An 18,340-nucleotide genomic window follows, 5' to 3' on the forward strand; every position below is an offset into this window, starting at 1 on the left:
TAGGGACTCTATAGCGCTGTTACTGAGGATAGAACCATAGGAACTCTATAGCGCTGTTACTGAGGATAGAACCATAGGGACTCTATAGCGCTGTTACTGAGGATATAACCATAGGGACTCTATAAGACTGTTACTGAGGATAGAACCATAGGGACTCTATAGCGCTGTTACTGAGGATATAACCATAGGGACTCTATAGCGCTGTTACTGAGGATAGAACCATAGGAACTCTATAAGACTGTTACTGAGGATAGAACCATAGGGACTCTATAGCGCTGTTACTGAGGATAGAACCATAGGAACTCTATAAGACTGTTACTGAGGATAGAACCATAGGGACTCTATAGCGCTGGGAGAATGTTACTGAGGATAGAATGGTTCATTCTAAGTAGTTATCTGCCACAGAGAAGATTGGGGTTACTTTTGAAATATGGAGGAACATTGCATGTAGATATTGTGTATTTTGTTTTCTTGAGAAGGAGTGTGTTTGTGTGTTTGTGGGTTTGTACAAGTCAGAGGTGGCTTGGATTAGGAAAAACGTTCTCTCTCTCTCCCTCTCTTCAAGAGAAAAAACAGTAAGCCAGGGTGTTTGTCTGTTTCTCATTGGAGTAAACATTTGTTCCAGTTGTAGATTCTACAGAGGTGGAACATGAATCACACAAACACACAGGCACACATACACAGGCATTCCCACACACACACAAGCACACATAAACACACACTCTCACACACACTCCAGTGGTGGAACATGAATCAGACACAGAGCGGAAACCACACTGACAGCTGCTGCTCATTACTGCAACTATTACTGATATAGGAGGCTGCTGGGGAAAATACTTCCCTCTATACAGCAAATGGCCCTGTTTACCATGCACACACACACACACCTGCAAGCATGTACAAAGAAACACACACACTGCCTAGAACAGGAATTCAGACACAATCACAAATAGACATACTCTGTACACATACACACTGCGAGAGCAGCTAACGCACATACACAAGAACCTCCTTTCTGCATGCCACATCAGGAACAAGTGACTTTAACATTTCTCTACACAAAACACTATTCATTCAACAAAAAACAGACTCCATAAACTGTAACTCATTAAAGATGAGCTGGATATGTTTTTGTCCCTGAATCACAAACAAACATTTCAAACCCCTTTATGTAAGTATGAAAAGAAGAGGAAATGATCTTAATAGAGCAATTATATAGGTAAAAACACTCATTTACACACACATGCATTCACATACACACACTTACACAATTACAAAGATTAAACCTATGGTTTGGCATATGTAATTCTAATTTAGCTTGCTCTACAACATGACACATTTTCAACCTTTTAAACAAAGGGGTTTTGCATGTATACAATAATGTTATTAAACAATAATTTAAACAATATCTTAAGGAAACGTAATCAACTCAGGTTCAATGATGTGCTTGCAACCAAACTGTAATTGAATTACTGTGACATGTATGTGACTTACTATGAGCTTACATGTAACTTTAATGTTTACCGATCACACTACATTCACTACAGATATCGTCAGAGAGGAAAACTCCCCAGAGCTCTGTAATAGCCTCTTCAGACATCTTAAATATATATATTCCACAAATATTGAAAAATGTCTTGTCAAATGTGAATAACGTATCTCTGACTAGAAGCCTTAAAACCTTAAAAACTAATTCCCTAAGACCCTTAAAATAACATGAGTAAGAGATGAAAGATGTATCAAGCTAGCTGTCAGTAAACAAGTACCACCAAGCCTATGTGTCTCTGGGGTCAGGGTAGGTCAGTAGTAGGTGTGTTGACTATAGGTCTGCACCACCTATAGAATCTGCTAGAAGGTACTGCTTATCTCCTGAGCATTGCTGAGGGAGTTCTACTACTGCTGAAACAAACAAAACCAGTAACCACACAGTGACACAGGTTCACCTGGTCCAATGGGTTAATGAATTCATTTCTTCCCGTTCCCTCCTAAAAACATAAATCAAACGCAGCAACAACGCATGCACACACAGACACACTCACCTCGGCATTGTGACCAACTCAACCCTCTTTGACCTCTGCCAATTTTTATCTCATTTCGGTTTAACTTTGTAGATCAGACTTTAATTTTGAAACAGGTCTGTAGGACAGTGATGAATAGGCTACATCACAGAGGGCTTAAATTACCCCTCTCCCCAGTGGCTGCTGACCGGGGGGTGGGGGGGGGGGGGCACAGTGACCTAGTAACAGACAGAGAAAGAGGACTGGTCAGCACTTGCCCTCTCAACCCTGCTTGCTTGCACACCCAACGAGACAGGAGGAGGATGCTGGTGGATGGGATGGGGTGATGAGAGAGAATAAGACAGAGAGAGAGAAAGAGAGTGAGACAGAGAGACAGAGAGAGGGAGACAGAGAGGAGGACTTTCTCAGTTCTTGATGTCAAGGTGCTGTCTTGTTGATGTGAGTTATTTGGGATAACTTTGATGTACTTTGAGGAGGACAAAACTCTGGCCTCATTTAAATGACTTTCTGTGTTAACTGGTCATTTTTAACCATCCATCTATCTCAGTGTCAGGGACATGTGTCCTGTGGTCACCTATTTATCGAACAAAGCTATGTTGGTCAACATATTTCACAGAGTGTAAAAACTGAATTAAAAACTTGATACAAAATTTACATTTCAGACTAAGATTTCTATAAAATGTTTTCACAAACTAAACGACATGGTTTTCTATACAGAATAACTTCCTTGGCAAAACGCCCCCTCTCTTTCTCTCCCTCTCCGTTCAGGCTAACACGTCCATCCTTTCCTCGCGCACCAGTGCTCGAGCTCTTTATACACGCTACTAGGCGCAAGTGTGCCGTGAAGCTGAATGGATCACGCCAGCACGCGCTTTCCACACCGACTTGATCACCGTAAAATCCCTGATGGAGTTGAGATGCGCAGATAAATCACAGCGGAATATAAACTAATCTCTAACAGTTCATACATCAATTCCTTAATGTCGTTTTACACCGAATTGTCTTATTTCCTTTGTTGGTTAAGGAAATATACAGAAAACACACTTATTGTTTTCGGTTTTGCCATGCATCTCCGATACCCACTGGAGCGCAGAGTGCGTTTGGCCATTCCGCACGGAGCAGGCTGGTGCCGTAGCGCAAATATGACCTACCCGACCCCGGCGCGGCACAGCTGACTCTGCCGTCACAGTGGGAGTCTATTGTAGATATTCCCCGGGGAACCTCAGGTCACAGTAGCAGCAATTATTAACCTTTATGCGTAAAAGATGTTATCTCACACAACGTGTTATAGAATGGTCCCGTGACGTGAATGCGCTCCTGGAGAGGTTATGCATGTACTGGTCTCCTCGCGCAGTTTGCGCGCCAGGCGGTGGCTCTTTACTCTGATTATAGGCTTCCTGCCCGTGAGTCGTGGTCTACCCTGTGCAAACTAATAAGGCAGGTTTCGAAAATGTTGAATTTAGGAGTTATGTTTTTTTGCTGTAATAATGCTGAAGAGATTATTTAAGAGAATGCGATGAGATTTTCTAAAGCTATTTAGTTCACATTTACATGCCACACATCAGATAGTCTACAAATTATAATGAAAACACTTTAGATAACAATCTGCGTTTAACAATAACATAGTTTAGAGTTACGTTCAGCGACACAGGGACAATACGCACGATTTTGTATGATTGGATTTAAATAAATCATTATGACCAATCAATTTTTCAAATGACTGCATGTCTAAACTCTACTCGTGAAATCAAAATATTGATTGCGAACGATCAAGTGCTGGTACAAGTATTAGGCTATGTCAATCAGTTATCAGACATAGTCAAATTATCCAAAGTTGTTATTAGTTTTCACGATCAAAAGGACTATAGTCTCTTGGCTGTATTCACGCTACAATACATAATGCCAGTGAAAAACACGATAATCTAGTTCATGCTATGTTTTAAACAAGCTTTCAGGGAAAATAATAAGGAAGCCGAGTTGAATAAAAGGAGTTCAGAAAATTGAATTGGGATCCAAAACATATGCAAAACAGATGCGGAACGAGTCGAAAAGTTGCTGAACATTTCCCCAACGTTTAACAGATTTACTATAAAATCACAAATCTGAAACACAATAATATATAATTTAGAATATTGTATAAAATAGCAGTGTGCTTTACGAATGTTGCCAATATCTGCCTATGTAGAAAATGTATCAAATTACGGGCTAAATCCAGTCTCAGTCTTCATCAGTTTATAGCAAGTTCCATAATGAATATACTTACTTTTTGCAAACGTTAAGGGAACTCAGGGTCTTCCAAGTTATATATTTCATGAAGTCAGTTATTTTAGAAGGCAAACGGACTTGACGTTACCATAAAGGCCACGTGCGTAAAACACTTGGCTCATCTGTTTTGAGTTGTTTGAAACACAAAAGTTCACAAAATTTGCGTAATCGAACAACACTTCTAGTAAGTGTGTGTGTGTGTGTGTGTGTGTGTGTGTGTGTGTGTGTGTGTGTTTGTGTGTGTAGCTTTTGACCAATAAACTCTGCAGTCATTTTAATCGTTTTGAAATGAATACTAATTTGTACAAATTAGGCTTTGGAAGTAGATTATAGATTTATACCAGTGCCTTTTAAAATGTCAAATGACATATGATGATAAAAGCCTAAACTCTCTTTCTCTCTCTAACTCTATCTATAACTCTATTTTTCGTTATCTCTCTCACACAACTAGGGTACGTTACAACGTGCCCTATATGTGGATCAATGTGTATCTTTTTATTTTATTTTTTTAAGAATACAGTTAAAGCATGAATGTGGATCACCCAAAACTTTGAGGTTAACTTTGACACAGTTGGAAATCATTATTCGCATACATACATTGATTGAAGATCAATATGTAGGCTACCGTTGTAAAAGAGACTCATTTACATTTGTTTTAAAACGAATTAATTGTCGATTTTGAAGTAAAAATGTCAGGGCATATACAATATAGTATATATTTTCACACATTCAAACTTGTTGCCAGTGTCGTATGCTGCGAAGCAGACCCTAGCGTCCTATTCACCGTCAGATACTCGTCCACACCTAGGCTGTGTAAAATTGAATTCAACGGTAAATCTAACAGGTCCACAGTGACAAGACACACAGAGAGTGATGCCACAGACTATGGACTAATAAAGTCCAAAGACCTTAAACTAATTTAAATGATATAGGCCATGGCATTTCACACACGCTCTCTCTCAAAAACATTCGCGTGCGCGCGCACACACACACACACACACACACACACACACACACACACTGACAATTTCCTAATATCTCCAACTAGGCCCCCTCAGATGGTTATAGCATCTATGGCTACACTTGGGCTGTAACAGGGAATTTCGCCTGTGTGCTATCTCAAGGTGAGCGTAATTGCTACAGCACACCGTGTCTGCCCATATCATACCCCATATTCAAAAGTGATTTGTTTCACAAACATGTAAAGAAAGAGACGAAGGTTTCCACGATGCTCTAACATGCTCGATGCTTTCTTTAGAATGTTTACAGCTCTGAAAAGTGCACAAAGGATCACATGTAAACACCATTGTTATCATAAATTATTGTAGACCTGTGTGAACATAAAGGAACAAGCTGACTTCCGATTTTATAAAAAAATATATATATATACAAAAATTACATTTAAGACTTTTACTTTATCTTTATACTGCATCGCATATTTTCAATAATCTTTCCAGTCACACAGGAGTTAGTCACCGAGGTTTCTTCGTTTTCTGAATAAAAGGTTACTTTTACATGCTTGTATTGATACTTTACGCACGTGATTACAATAGTAAATAAATTCCACGCAAATAGAAATGATTGAAATTATGCTCGTTTACAATCCATTGGAATGTGTAGGCTAAAGTTAACATTGGATAAAGCTATTAAGTCAAACCCGCAGCAACAGTGAGTAGTATATTGACACAATGTGTTTATCTGTGTCTGTGACTCGTCTACAGTATGTTGCGAGGGTAAGAAGTTGTATCAAAACTAGTCTTCCTTGAAGCAGTTATGATGATAGATCTTATTATAGTAGGAAAATGCCAAACAATGACGCAGTCTATGTCCCCGTAATTGTCGCCAAGGCATGTTGTTGGGTGTGTATGCTCTCCTCTGCGGTTTCTCTGTCTGGACTGAAGAGGGTATTGTCGTTGCAAACGTGCAGCGCGTGTGACACTGATGGATGCGCCAATGGTAAGACGGACAGATGCTTGGGCGGATCTAACGGTATGCAGTGCTGTAGCGGCACACACAGCGAGATTAGGCTAAAACATTCCGAATCGGTGAAAGACTGTGCTCTTCCTTATCGTTCAACCAAACTGGCGAACGAAGAGGAGATTCCGTTCCCAACGACCTACTCTTACACTCATATGCGGGGTTTTCCCTTTTTGCGGTCGAAGAGACCATTTCTGACTATTCAAAGCGGCGCAAGAGGAAATCGCGACACGACAATGACACGGACCCCGGCACATCTGGCAGAAGAAAAAACCCGTAACAACTTACCGTTATCTTGTTGACAAGAAAAGTATTCGCATTCCAATTAAACGTCTTTCCAGCAGAAGTCGGAAAACTGCTTTTTATCCCGAATACATCTGAAAAAATATTGGACAATTGATTCACTTTCCCCAGTGAATAATACAGATTTCTCTCTAACTTTTTTTTTATTTAGATGATACTACTGGGGAAAGCACTGCAAAATACAATTTAATTGCCTATTAGGGTGTGTAGTCATCTAAAATGTAGATAAATATATGTTCATTATTTTGATCTTACCATAAAACAAAAAACTATTCTTCATATTATAAAAAAGGAGCGCGTTTGTTTCGGGCTGACTCACTTGAGGCAAAGGAGTCATCTTGCAGTGAGAAAGACGCGTCTGATTCGCTGTTGCTGTTTTAAATACCTACTATCAGCCACACAAAGAAAGGGGAAAAGTGGTATTAGCAGCCAAGAAAGTGTTTGGCAATAGCTGCTGATCCATGCTCTCGAGCCTCGGAGCAGCTGAGGCTCAGCACGAGCCCGTCCCCTCCTTCTGATGTACATTATTACAACAAGGGATACCCAATCAAGCACGTATCTCATCGATTCGAACTGCTCTCAGCGGATTTTGAACGCGCTTGGACAAAATAACGGAGCAAGCCAGCGTGTGGGCGACAAGTCCGTCCATCTCTTCTTTCAACATTTGGTCTTTTCCCCCTTTTATCTCAGAATAAGAGATATATCGGTTGATGTTTCAAGGGGAATTGGAATCACGCCAGATTTCCAAGATGATATCAGCGACATTCATATGTTTCCCTGCTGGTTTTTAAATTGCTGGTGATTATTGGAATCAAATTTCTTATGGATAACACAGTTAATCAACCGACTGAGTAAGTATGCCATTCTGCTAACATCTCGACGACATCATGACAGCTGGTCTTATAGCCTATAGGGATAATTATAATGTTTTGTCTCCATTTGTAGTGGATACGATGTTCACTCCCACACAAGGGTATTTATTATAGGCTACGTTCAGTCTGTGTGGTAGGCTACATAGGGTACATTAGTTTTATATTCACCTAATCTCCTAATTAAGCTTGTCTACTAGTTTATGTGCTGTATGACACTATAGTTGCATGTTAGAGAGCAATGTAAGAGGCGGGAGGGGAAGAGACAGAAAGACGTGACGCCAATATCACTAGAGCTAACCACTGAGGGACAAGGCTCAAATGTGACACTGCTTGATGTTTGCCCCTCTTTGCAGACTTTGAGTGACGCGATTATTTCGTTTTCCTTTAAGCTTGCCTGTTGCAGCCTCTACCGCGGAGTGAGAGGATCACTAGCGGCTGAACGGTTTTTTCTCCCCTCCACTGTACTGCTCGTCTGCTTGCCGTGATATCCAAGTCGAACGGGGGGGAAAGAGGAAAAAAGACCCGCTTGTTCTGCTTCGTCTTCAGATCAACCCTCTCTTCACTGTCTGAGTTTTTGTTTGAAAACTGCCGATATATGTCAGAGCCCTGAAAGCGCCCGGGGTACAGTGTGGAAAGCGCCGCTATCAAAGACGAGCGGACCAGCTCGGAATCTCTGGGGCTACAGAACTCTTCAGAAGCCCATAACAACCATGCCGCGGAGGAAACAGCAAGCGCCGAGGCGCTCGGCAGGTACCGTGCCATGATTTGCATGTTATCGTGTGTTTTTACGACTGCCGCCGTATCCCCATCGTCAGTATAGTCCTAACATTTATACCGAAGTGTGTGCGAGGCCGTGTAGCCAATGTGTGTGTGACGGTGTGTGAGAGAGGGTGTACGCAGGCAATGTTTCTGTGTGAGCCAAAGCTACAGTGTGGGCTTTAGTAGGAGAATACTCATTCACTCACGAGGGATGGTGGAGCTCCACTGGCATACCTAAGTTTTCTTTCTTTTGAAGCGGATGCGTTTTTCTACAATCACGTAGGCCTACGTTGCTCTTGATAGCCTTTTCAGCGAATCCGCAATATCAATAACGCTTACGGTTATTGCTACGTTGTATTGTTTAGTTCAGATTATTTAAAGTAGGCCTACACTATTCAACAATAAAAAATGGGATAACTTAAGTTTTATATGTTTTTTTCTATTTCGAATTTACCAAATTAGGAACACAGTTTCCATTTGGTAGTGTGTTCTTTTGTAGGCTAGTCTATAACTTTTTTTTAAGAAAAAAAAGAAGATTCTATTCGATAAAACCTCTGCTGTAGGCAAGAACGGTTGTCGAGGAGGATAAAAGGGCTTTCAGACCGTGTCTCTCTATCCGATTGAGCAAAGACAACTTGAGCTTTGATAGTCTCTCCGCCTTTACCCTATTTTAGCCTACTCTCTCCCAACGCCCTGGTAAGGGTGCAGATATTGACTATGATTTAGAGATCTATGAAGAAGCGTAGGGAAAAGGGGCCTCGTGTCAGCTGACTGTCATGGATGTCTTTGATGCTCGCCTTCGCAGTTTTTTAGGAGCTATTTGATCACAAAAAAGTCAACTTTCCCCTACTTTCCCTACATAGGCTGATTTCTTTATTTTTATTTATACCCTTTTCTGGGAAAGAACGATTATTTCAAAGTCCACTCTAGAAGGTATGTGGGCTGGGAGAGCCTGTAATGGACAATTGCCATCTTTGATTTGACGGCAGATTGATCGCCTGTCATCCTGCTTGTCTTTGATCTATTCAATCCCGATAAACATCGATAAATCACTCCGCCCTAGCAACGCCGGTCTCCGTGACGTCATGTCTGGTTTGACAACTGCCCATTAAAACATCTTTAATTGCCTCTTTTGTAGTTTTGCGTTGCCAAAGCCAAAGGCCAAATGTTCTTTAGTTTTTAAGAGTATGAAATAGTGGCCCACTTCGTACAGACTAGATTCTAGTTACTTTATGTTTGGGTTACCACTGAGGCAGCACGCTATATTTTGTAAAGAGACAAAAGACAACAAGTTTGTATTGATTTATTTAGGAAATTTTGCTTACTTTCTTTCAGTAGACCTTAGAGACATTTTCAGAAACACGCTGTATATTAAATCTTCATCAATTAAATTCAGTAGGTATAAGATATTTTGTCTTCATAAAGTACGCTATAGAGTCAGATGTTGACTTTAAATATTGGTAATATGGAGATCAACAAATGTTAAGATTAGATGTTACTGTACAGAAAGCCATGCCATCTATTCATTAGATTGATTTGTAAAACAATCATAGTTTATTGAATGATGCTTAAACTAAGGTAGTTTAAAACTATCTCAGTAATTTGTGAGATACTGAAACTCACACACAAACACACACACACACACACACACACACACACACACACACACACACACACACACACACACACACACACACACACACACACAGAATCACTACATTTCAACCCACTCTTTCTCTCACACATACACACATTGCTAGTATGAAAAATGTTACTATTAGTGTAATCGAGAGATGGAAGACTGGTTAGCTTCATCAGAATCAGCCATCAAAGGGACTTTGTTTCATATTTGATTTAATTGTCTCCCTTTTGACAGCCACATTCATCAATGGCTCTAATGGTCAATCAGAGGTTGGCAGCGAGAGTGCTCTCGTTGGGTAGCGCTCCATACGTTTGACTGTGGGCCTTACTTTATCAAAATGCTTTTCCCTAATGGACGTGAGGAGAGGGGAATGACTGAGAGCCTTCTTATTCCACTAAAGAGGACAAGGGAGGGAGGGAGAGAGAGGGAGAGAGAGAATTAGGTATTTATTCTTTTGATGAGCAGATGAGGAAAAACACAAAAGTGGTGTGAGAGGTTTTTTTTAGCCAGCGGAACTTCCTGTATTTGTATTTTTTTTTTGCCCCTTTTTGTATTTATTTCATCTCAGACTCCCTCCCTCCCCCCCTCGCCCCACACACAGCCCTTGCTCCCGCCCCCCATCCCGCCTCCCCTCTCTCTCCCTCACAGCTGCAAGTTATAAGGTTGAGGAGTGCTCCGTGGCACACAAAGAGTGATGACAAATTGATTGCGCTGTAGTGATGGAAAGAGCAAAGGAAAGATGGCAGATGATGGGCCTTGATTAGGAACTTTGGGAAAACTAGTCCCCGGCAACCTTGAGCGTTTCATGAGAACATCTCTTGTCGCTCTCCCTCCCTCTCTGTCTCCCTCCGTCTCTCTCTTTTCACTCCCCTCTCTCTCTCACACACAACACACATATACACTCTCGTTCCTTCCGTCTCTCCGACTCCCCCCCCTCCACCAGCCCTGCAGTCTAGAAGGCTTGCTCAGCCGTATAAAAGGAGAAGTTGTTTTGCCAGCTTCATTAGTGTTCACCTAATTAGCTGTGAAGCTGATGGATCCCTGACAGCTCTAATGATTGGAGATGACAAGCTCCGCACACTGTCACGAGGCCCAATTAGGTTTGCAGCTAGTTTGATGTAATCAAGTTGATCTTACACAGTCGTCCATGCCTTCAGTCCGGCGCTAACTCAATCCTCCGGCTGCAGGTGACGAATAGGGCCGGGTACCTTGGTAATCACGTTGGGCTGGAATTAGGCTGGCTTTTAATGGCCTGCAGAGGAATAACAACACAGAGAAACCAGACGCTGGTCTGTGTGTGTGTGTGTGTGTGTGTGTGTGTGGGGGGGGGTGTGTGCCTTGTACGTGTACCTTGTGTGTTAGGGTGTGCATGGGTGTGTGTCCTGGCTTCATAAGAGCAGTTCATGCACACACACACACCACTTTCTGTCTACCCAGGTTTTCTTGACTTTTTTTTCTTCATAATACCCTTCAGAGGTGGACAATGGCGAAGCGAAAACCTTGTTTTTGCTTCTGGGCTTTGAAGCCTTATGAGAGCAGACACATCATTGTTTTGAGGAGGAAGAGCAAACATCAAACACGGTATATATATATTGACATCCCTCCCTCCACCTCTGTGTCAGGTCGGGCCTTCAGCCAGGGGCCGGTGTGATAGCATTACTTTGAGCCTGAGATGATCACAAGCTTATTGTTCCAGCCTTGTTGTTGCGTTGTAAATAACGCACTCTTAACAGGGGAAGCCATTGCTGTAAGCGGAGAGTGTTCTGACAGTGAGCTGTTTTTGACGCACGCCCTGGTAATAAGAAGGGTCTGCCTGCTACCTAGCTATCAGGACACTGTGGATCCTGAGGTACTGGGATTAATCATAGTGTTCACATCATCAGGATCATGTTTAAATAGGCTAAACATGATTCATCTAAATATTTAAATCAGGACACATCTAGTTCTGGTTGACGGGAGGCGGATCGCAGCTGAGGAAAAGCAGCTGATTTCTGTGATTCTGGTGTGCGTGTGTGTGTGTGTGTGTCTGTGTGATTGATTGTGGATGAGAGAGGGATTAATCATGCCTGATGTGTGTTAACGTTGCACTTGTGGTGGATATATGTTGAGTGCAGTGGCCCATTTAAACACACCCATTGGAACACAAGCACATACACACACAAACAGAAAACCATAACATTGGATTTGGATTAGAAAAATATGTGTTTTGTAATGATATCATAAGTTGCGCGTCATACAGTTGGCCATATAGTATATATGTCATAAAGTATACCGTTTGTAGTTATCTACACATGACTCTATACAGTGAGTGTTGTGTAGTCCAAATGACAGTGTATTTTCCAGGTGGGGAGTGGAGACAGTTGCAGTCTCCAAACAGCAAGGCCCCTCACGTACAAGCTTTGTGGATTATAATAAAACATGCCATCTTAATTAAGCTAATTATCCTAGCTAAAAGCCCTCATGATAATTATATTACTTATTAAAGCGGAAAAATAATCATTGTTTTATAAATACCCCCCCCCTCTTTTTGGGGGGTAATTAGAAAACAAATAATTTCAAATATTATTCTATTTCTTTGAGTGCTTTTTAATGCTTTGTTTAGACTAAATGCATGTGTACACTATTGGAGTTTGCTTGGTAGTGACCTGTTAACACGTCAAGTATGGGTTCAGGAGTCCCTCTTTTACCATGACTATAAAAATGAGTGTAAAGCTTGTGCATGTGAGAATGACTGTGTGTGTGTGTAATAGTGTGTGTGTGTGTGTGTGTGTGTGTGTGTGTGTGTGTGTGTGTGTGTGAATCTGTGTTAGTGTGTTCCTGATCTTCTGGGTGTCCTGGTTCCTCTCTGCTTGGTCTTACTTCAGTCCTGCCTAGACCCTGTCCCCTGAAACTCAACCTCAGACCCCGTTTCCCCAGCCCCAGTCCCGCCCTGCACAGTCCCAGTCCAGCCTGCACAGCCCCAGTTCCAGCCCTGCGTAGCCCCAGTCCAGCCCTGCACAGCCCCAGTCCAGCCCTGCACAGCCCCAGTCCAGCCCTGCACAGCCCCAGTCCAGCCCTGCGTAGCCCCAGTCCAGCCCTGCACAGCCCCAGTCCAGCCCTGCACAGCCCCAGTCCAGCCCTGCACAGCCCCAGTCCCGCCCTGCACAGCCCCAGTCCAGCCCTGCACAGCCCCAGTCCCGCCCTGTACAGCCCCAGTCCAGCCCTGCACAGCCCCAGTCCCGCCCTGTACAGCCCCAGTCCCCCTGTAACCCAGCCCTGCATAGCTGTGCCCAGAGAGAGCCTCTCCCAGGCAGCCAGCTGACACTGTGATTAGTTATGGCCCTCCTCTGCCTCTTTCACTGCCTCAGACTGCCCACAATGAACAGGCCCAGAGCAGGAGGGAGGGAGAGAGACTGGGAGAGAGAGACCGGGAGGGGGAGAGAAAAACGGGGCAAAGAGAAAGGTAGAGAGGGGAAGCAAGATAGAGGGTGTGAGGAGGGAGAGAGGCAGTGAGGTGGGAGGTAAAGTTCCTTCTCCTCCTCCAGGATCTACGGTTGATGGTTGATAAACAGATTTTTTTTTTCCTCCTTCCAGAATCTTCCGTCATGGCTCCCATTAGTCTGACAGCTGTCAATTAGAGCTCCCTTGGTCTGGCGGCCTACAGTTTATTGCAGGCGGTTGATGCTGTCATTTCGCTCCCAGTTTCGCCTTGAGCGTTATCACGAGCGCTCAAACAGTCAATAGCTGATGCATCAGCAGTTATTTCTTAAATTGGCTCACAAGGCTGCATCCTTCCCTCATTTTTTCCCCCCTCAGTATCTATGTCTCCCCTTTCTCTCTATCTCTCTCACTCTCTCTCTCTCTCTCTCTCTCTCTCTCATTCTCTCCCTCCCCTCGCTTCACGTCCCTCGTCTCCAAAGATTGTTTTGTGCGGAGAGAGCGATGGATGGAGCTGGTAGCAGGGCTGTGCTGGGTGCAAACAGGGCCATGCAGTAACAGGCTGGACGGCTCTGCACACGGACCATGTTCACACAGCCTCTCCCACCTCTGCTCCGCTTGGAGACCAAACGGTTCAAATTGGGATGTATAGGAAAACATACTAAACAAACTTGAAGCTCGTATCTTTCTTAGTCACAGGCACAGATGCACACACACCACACACACAAAGAAACACACATAGGCGCTCATAGACATAAGAAAGAGAGGCTTGTATTTGTTGAATCGCTGTGCATCTCTGGCCCTTGCTGATGATTGATCAGTGTGCTGGTGAAGCTGCAGCTGTAGACATGCCGGATGGTTCCTGGCCTGGGATCGGGGCAGGCTCTTTCCTCCTTGGTTCTGAGCACGCTCCATGAACTCGCTGTGAAGCCTGATTCGTGGACAGGACCCTCACTGAAGCACCCGGGGAAATGGCTCCTCTCCCAGCACATTTTTGAGGAAACAGGAAATTGGGGGGGTTTGTGGGATCTGAGCACTTCCTGTCAAAGGAGACATATTTATATACACTCTACACCCAGGAGCGTGTGTGTGCAGTATAGACATACAGAATACAATATATACAGTATCAAAAAAGGACCTGCTATTGTCCTCATCAACATAAATCATCGAGCCCTGTTATTGGCAGCAGTGGGCCTCTTTGTGTGGGTCGGCTTCCTTTTTGGAGTGTATCTGATGGTGTGACGGAGCCATCCTCAGGTTTTCAGACTGTGGCAGCTACACAGAGGATTACATCTCCCAGCAGCCCTCAGTAGTGAAATATGGCTGTGCGGAGTAATACCTGTCTGTGCTGTTGTCATGTCGACGTGGGGTGGGGGTTCCAGACAACCCCCAGACTAGATGATGGGGGGAGGGGAGGGGGTTGGGGGGTTTAAGGGGGGGGGGTTCTGAGTGTCATTTGGGCCTGGCTCCAGGAATGGGTTTCTTGTGAGGGTGGGTGCAGGTGGGGGGGGGGGGGCGTCTTTATGTCTGCCTTGTCTGGGGGCATGTCTATAGGAGTAGAACATGTGTGTCAGTGTTCATAAGCTCACGTGTGTGTGTGTGTGTGTGAGAGTGTGTGTGTGTGTGTGTGTGAGAGTGATAACCTCCTTCCTGCGGGGGCTTTGGTGGGGTCCAACTGAGACTGGCAGCCATCAGTCACGCCCGCCGCTTGTGAGTGTGTGTGTGTGAGTGTGTGTGTGTGATGGTGCTGGTGATGAAAGCCAGGGGAGCCAGTGGTGGAGGCCCACATAATCAGGGCCAGCCAGAGCTGACATCCTTCTCAGACCTGACAGCCTCTTCCTCTTCTCCTCTCCTTCTCCCCTTACCTCCCTCCTTCCCTCCCACCATCCTTTCCTCCCTTACTCATTTGCTGTTGTCCCTCCCTCCATCTCCTCGCTTTATCTACTGATCAGTCTCAGATGCCATGAATTATCCTCACCCCCTTGTTTCTCATGCGTGCGTGTGTGTGTGTACAGTGACTTCATAGGGCTACCAGGAAATGTTGGGGTGATTGTTGTCTGATTTGTTAGAGGTGGTAGTCTTGTGTGTGTCTTCCTTGCCAGCCCTTCTGTGTTATCGATTATGATATTTCCTGTTTGTGTGTGTTGATTGTGTGTGTGTGTGTGTGACAGGAAGGAAGTGCTGTTTTTCTGTGCTTGGCAAAGGCAAGCAGGTGTGAGAGAGAGGGAGAAAGAGAGAGAGAGGGGAAGTCTGTTTTATTTTATACTGCAGGCCTGTTGCTAATTAATGTTTCTTGGTTGGATTCTGTCTGAGTTGAGTAATGTTTTTGATCTTTATGCCTGATAACTGCATACCTAATGAGATTTCAAAGCTTCTGGAGATGTGAGTGCTGCTCCCTGCAATTATTGACAGATGCCTTTTCTTCGCCATCGAGTTCTGCTCCATAAATCCTTGCTCTGTAATGAGCTTGAGAAGTGCCACCCTGCCTGAGCTAATGAAACCCTCCCAGTGAGGGGGGGGTGGGGGCATCACGCTCCTCTGACACATTTTTTTCTTTAAATGCACTCCGCAGATGTCAGCCACCTCGGGTGTGTGTGAGGCAGAGAGAACAGAGGAGGTGAGCCTGAGATAGAGAGGAGGGGAGGGGAGAGGAGAGGAGGAAGGAAAAAAAAGATGGGGGAGCAAACAGGAAAAAGTAGACCTCCCCCTCCAGTCCTCTCTCTCTCTCTCTCTCTCTCTCTCTCTCTCTCTCTCTCTCTCTCTCTCTCTCTCTCTCTCTCTCTCTCTCTCTCTCTCTCTCTCTCTCTCTCTCTCTCTCTCTCTCTCTCTCTCTCTCTCCCCCTCTCTCTCTCTCTCTCTCTCTCTCTCTCTCTCTCTCTCTCTCTCTCTCTCTCTCTCTCTCTCTCTCTCTCTCTCTCTCTCTCTCTCTCTCTCTCTCTCTCTCTCTCTCTCTTGGTTTCTCCTCTTTTATGACCAGCTGGGTTCGGACGATCAGGTTTCTCTCCCATGTTAAGGCCATTTGTCTGAGTTAGGTCTTTTATTTGAAATAGTAGAATCCTTGTTGCCAAACTCAACTGTGATTGATATAACTGCCCTCTCCCTGCCGAGCTAGCTTGCTTTCAACTGTTTTTTTGTCTCTTTTTTTTAACTTTTTTTTTTTGGAGGAGGGGGGGGGGGATCTTTCCTAGATGAACTCTTCCTCTTTGTAGCTTGGAAGGGGAGGGATAGTGGGACAGGAAGACAGAGAAAAAAGAGAGGGAGAGAGAGACAGGCAAGAGAAAAAGGAAAAGAAGGGCGGCCTGTTCTCTGTCCCACTCTTCCCACACACACACAAACACATGTACACACACACACACTCCAGAGGGCTGTGCTGGTGGGTCCGGGCTGTTTTGTGGAGTCCAGGAGCAGAGAGTAGCAGCTCCATGCCAAACAGTTGATTTCCCCCTCTCATCTGCGAGGCCATACATCACAGCCCCGCCCTTCTCTCCTGACAGCATGACGCGTGTCATTTATCAAACCCACCAAGCAACGCAGGAAGGGACAGGGGCCTCGCCACAGCCCCGTGTGTGTGTGTATGTGTGTGTATGTGTCTGTGTGTGTCTGTGTGTGTCTGTTTGTGTCTGTGTGTGTCTGTGTGTGTGTGTCTTCCTGGCTTCACACAGGGGCCCGCATGTCCACGCCTCCGGGGGGCAGGGGGGTGGGACATGGAAGGAGAGGAGGGAGGGAGGGAGGGAGGTAGGAGGAGGGAGGGAGGGAGGGAGGGAGGGAGGGAGGGAGGGAGGGAGGGAGGGAGGGAGGGAGGGAGGGAGGGAGGGAGGGAGGGAGGGAGGGAGGGAGGGAGGGAGGGAGGGAGGGAGGGAGGGAGGGAGGGAGGGAGGGAGGGAGGGTGTTGAGTGAGAGGTTAGGGAGCGAAGGGGAACGGCTGTTGTAGTTTCAGTTTGGCTCTGACTGACTGGCCTCTCTCTATGGCTGTCTTTCTCTCATTCTGTCTCTCTCTCTCTTTTTTCTTTCTCTTCCTCACTCCTATGTGTGAGATGGGCACAAACGTAGAACAGTCGGGAATGTCGTGAGTGTGTGTGTGTGTGTGTGTGTGTGTGTGTGTGTGTGTTAGTCAGCGTGTTTAGAATGTTTGTTGAGTATGATTTGGAGCTTGTTTGAAGTAGGTTGAAACTGTGTAAAGACTGAGTTGGATTTATTATGTGTCTGTATAGGTTTGTGCATGTCTACGCTTCATCTGTATGTGTGTGATGTGTGTGATGTGTGTGATGTGTGTGTGTGTGTGATGTGCCTCCCCTGGCCCCCCTGCACCCACACCTGTTTCTGTGTGTCTGGGCCTATAAGCTGACAGGCATCACTCAGGACGACACACACACACACACATGGCAGGCTCTGCACGGCTCAGCCCTCTCTCCTACTCTCGTCCCCGGGGTTACGACACCGACTCTCTGCTCGCTCTTTCTTTCCCATGATTCAAAGGGAGCATTACTGAAGATGGATGCTTCTTAAAAAAGGGATTGTTGATGGATATGAGGCTGGCTCTGCCATTCATCATGGTGAATATTATTTAGACTGGCCGTTGTGGAGGTGTAACCTGAGTCACAGAGGAGAAGAGGAGAGGGGGATGAGAGGAGAGAAAGAGAGAGAGAGGCTTGTGAGTGCTGGTTTCAGGCAGGACGTGGGTTTGGTGATGGATGACTCCACCAGCGCCTTGTTTGTTACCAGACACCAGCTCTCTACCTCTCTACCTCTCTCTCCTTGTCCCTCTCTTTCTTTCTCTCTCTCTCCCTCTCTTTTGCTCCCTCCATTGTGCACTAGTTTTACCAGAACGGATAAAAATAAAACCTACGGTGGTCATAAAAGTATATGAAAACAGACACACACATACACACCCTCACTCACACACACAGCAGCCAGGCATAACTTGGACTTACACCCCATGTGTTGAAGTGAGCGACCTGGTGTGTAGCCTATTTGTAGTCTTCACTGGGATTTGTAGTTTTCTCGTGCACTGAGTAGGGTCTGGAGAGAGAGAGAGAGAGAGAGAGAGAGAGAGAGAGAGAGAGAGAGAGAGAGAGAGATAGAGAGAG

General features: G+C 44.8%; 1 protein-coding gene and 1 long non-coding RNA gene across 3 annotated transcripts in view; one reads left to right on the forward strand and one right to left on the reverse strand.

Annotated features, from left to right (window-relative positions):
• Positions 1-6,930, reverse strand: part of LOC146247159 (uncharacterized) — an 82,135-nt gene extending 75,205 nt beyond the window's left edge. For both annotated transcript variants that reach the window (XR_014732275.1, XR_014732276.1), the window contains exons 1-2: positions 6,819-6,930; positions 6,549-6,637 (exon numbers count right to left, since the gene is read on the reverse strand). This is a non-coding gene — a long non-coding RNA (uncharacterized LOC146247159). The remainder of the gene's footprint in view (positions 1-6,548; positions 6,638-6,818) is intronic.
• A 300-nt stretch (positions 6,931-7,230) lies between these two features.
• The window catches only part of tshz3b (teashirt zinc finger homeobox 3b), a 30,063-nt gene continuing 18,953 nt past the window's right edge, over positions 7,231-18,340 (forward strand). Inside the window, 2 exon segments of the mRNA XM_084682885.1 lie at positions 7,231-7,414; positions 7,825-8,185. Of these exon segments, the coding sequence (XP_084539011.1) occupies positions 8,146-8,185 (40 nt within the window). The 5' untranslated portion in view covers positions 7,231-7,414; positions 7,825-8,145.

The sequence above is a fragment of the Hypomesus nipponensis genome, chromosome 19, assembly GCF_054491055.1.
Source record: "Hypomesus nipponensis isolate SF chromosome 19, ASM5449105v1, whole genome shotgun sequence".
Lineage (NCBI taxonomy): Eukaryota > Metazoa > Chordata > Actinopteri > Osmeriformes > Osmeridae > Hypomesus > Hypomesus nipponensis.